The sequence below is a fragment of the Sapajus apella genome, unplaced genomic scaffold (genome assembly GCF_009761245.1).
Source record: "Sapajus apella isolate SASKATOON/1434 unplaced genomic scaffold, GSC_monkey_1.0 scaffold478, whole genome shotgun sequence".
In the NCBI taxonomy this organism is placed as follows: Eukaryota; Metazoa; Chordata; class Mammalia; order Primates; family Cebidae; genus Sapajus; species Sapajus apella.
This window is the reverse complement of record NW_022437414.1, coordinates 32491-35279: the sequence shown is the minus strand read 5'-3', so window position 1 is coordinate 35279 and position 2789 is coordinate 32491. Positions and strand designations below refer to the sequence as shown.

General features: G+C 44.1%; 1 protein-coding gene across 1 annotated transcript in view; it reads right to left on the bottom strand.

Moving 5' to 3' along the window:
* Positions 1-418: 418 nt before the first annotated feature.
* The window catches only part of LOC116545993 (zinc finger protein 814-like), a 29435-nt gene continuing 27064 nt past the window's right edge, over positions 419-2789 (bottom strand). Inside the window, exon 2 of the mRNA XM_032272371.1 lies at positions 419-2785. Coding sequence (XP_032128262.1) covers positions 974-2785 — 1812 coding nt within the window. The 3' untranslated portion in view covers positions 419-973. The remainder of the gene's footprint in view (positions 2786-2789) is intronic.

The following is a 2789-nucleotide window of genomic DNA, read 5'->3' as shown; positions in this document are numbered from 1 at the left end:
ATAACATTCCATATACATCTATGGTGTTTTTCTCATGTCAATGTTCGAGGTTCCAATTAGAAGGCTGCAGGCTTTCTTGCATTCATTACACTCGAAAGGCATTTCTTTTCTTTTTTTTTTTTTTTTGAGACGGAGTTTCGCTCTCGTTACCAAGGCTGGAGTGCAATGGTGCGATCTCGGCTCACCGCAGCCTCTGCCTCCTGGATTCAGGCAATTCTTCTGCCTCAGCCTCCTGAGCAGCTGGGATTACAGGCACGTGCCACCATGCCCAGCTGATTTTTTGTATTTTTAGTAGAGACGGAGCTTCACCATGTTGACCAGGATGGTCTCGATCTCTTGGCCTTGCGATCCACCCGCCTCGGCCTCCCAAAGTGCTGGGATTACAGGCGTGAGCCACCGCGCCCGGCTAGAAAGGCATTTCTACAGTGGGAACTCTCCTGTGTGTTATGAAGCTAGACTTCTACATAAATATCTCACATTTGTCACACTAGTAAGGCCCTGATCCAGTGTTAATGCTCTGATCTTGAAGGAACAGAGAGATATGGCTACAAAATTGCCAAAATTTATTTCATTTGTCTAGTGTGAACTCTCTGATGTCCAGGGAGAGCAGACCTTCCTTCAGGTAACTTTTTTTCCACATTTGCTGCAATCACAAGACCTTACTCCAGTGTGAACTCTCCTGTGTTGAATGAGACTGAAAGTTTCAGCAAAAGATTTCCTACATTCACTACACTAAGGCCTTTCTCTTGTGAACCCTCTGATGGTGAAGAAGTGAAAAGCTTCAGCTAAATTTCTTTCCCCATTCACTGCACCCATAAGGCTTTTCTCCAATGTGAACTCAGTTCTGTGTTTAGTGAGACTGGAGATTTCAGCAAAAGATTTCCCACATTCACTGAACTCATAAGGCTTCTGACCAGTGTGAACTCTCTTATGAACACAGAATTTAGAACTCTGAGTAAATGATTTCCCACAATCATTGCATTTTATATAGCCATTCTCCACTGTGAACTCTTTGGTGTGCAATGAGGTGGTCCTTATTGCTAAAAACCTTCTGACCATCCTCACACTCATATGGCTTTTCTCCAGTGTGAACTCTCTTGTGTTTAGTGAGACTGGAGCTTTCAGCAAAAGATTTCCCACATTCACTGCACTCATAAGGCTTTTCTCCAGTGTGAACTCGTTTATGAACATGGAATGTAGAGCTGTGGGTAAATGACTTTCCACACTCATTGCATTCATATGGCCTTTCTCCAGTGTGAACTCTCTGGTGTGCAATGAGTTGGTACTTATGCCTAAAAGATTTCTGACAGGCCTCACATGCATATGGCTTTTCTCCAGTGTGAACTCTCTGGTGTGCAAGGAGGTGAGACTTCTTCTTAAATAACTTTCCACATTCCCAACACACATAAGGCCTTTCTCCAGTATGACTATGCTGGTGTTGAATGAGGTTGCCCTTGTGACTAAAACATTTCCCACATTCCCCACACTTATAAGGTCTTTCTGTAGTGTGAACTCGCTGATGATTCCTAAGGTGTCCTTTTTCATTAAAAGACTTCCCACATTGTCCACACTCATATAGTCTTTCTCCAGTGTGACTGCGCCGATGATGAACAAGGCTGCGCTTATGACTAAAAGATTTCCCACATTCTCCACATTCATAAGGTCTTTCTCCAGTATGAACCCACTGATGGCTCCTAAGGTGCCCGTTTGAACTGAAAGATTTTCCACATTCTCCACACTCATAAGGTCTTTCTCTAGGGTGAACTCGCTGATGTAAAATGAAGGTGCCCTTATGACTAAAAGATTTCCCACACTCTCCACACTCATAAAGTCTTTCTCCAGTGTGAATGCGGTGATGGTTCCTAAGGTGTCCTTTCGAACTGAAATATTTCCCACATTCTCCACACTCATAAGGTCTTTCTCCAGTGTGAACTCGCTGGTGTAGAACGAGGTTGCCCTTTTGACTAAACGATTTCCCACATTCTCCACACTTATAAGCTCTTTCTCCACTGTGAACTCGCTGATGGTGAACAAGGCTGCGCTTATGACTGAAAGACTTCCCACATTCTCCACATTCATAAGGTCTTTCTCCACCGTGCACTCGTTGATGGCTCCTAAGATGTCCGTCTGAACTAAAATGTTTCCCACATTCTTCACACCCGTAAGGTCTTTCTCCAGTGTGAAATCGCCGATGTTGAGTGAGGTAGCTCTTTTGACTAAAAGATTTCCCACATTCTCCACATTCATGAGGTTTTTTTTCACTGTGAACTCTCTGATGATTACTAAAGCTATCATGTTTGCTAAAGGATTTCCCACATTCACAGCACACGTAACATTCTTCTCTAGGGGGATGTGTCTGATGCTGACCAAGAACATTTTTGGTGCTAAGATGTTTCATGCATCCTCCACAGCTGTAACGCGTTTTCCCCCGCTGAAAGAGAGACACACACTCAGTTTTGCTGCTTGACTTCTTCCCAGTGTGAATGGCCTCTTGCTGAAGTAATACTGAAATGGCCAAAAAGTCCTTCCCACTCTGACTGAAGACAGATGACTCCTCTGACACATGGAACTTACACCTCTTCACAAACAACGCTTCCTCAACACTGATTCTATAGGGTTTCTCTCCAATGTACTGATTCTGGTGCTGATGAAAGATTGTACTGTCATACGATTTACTCCCCCATGCCTCACACCTGTGCTCTATCTGCTTGTGATGTGTTCCCTGATCTGCCATGTGCAAAATGTCCCCCAAGATCGAACCATGCATCTCACAGGGGTGAGCCTTCTTG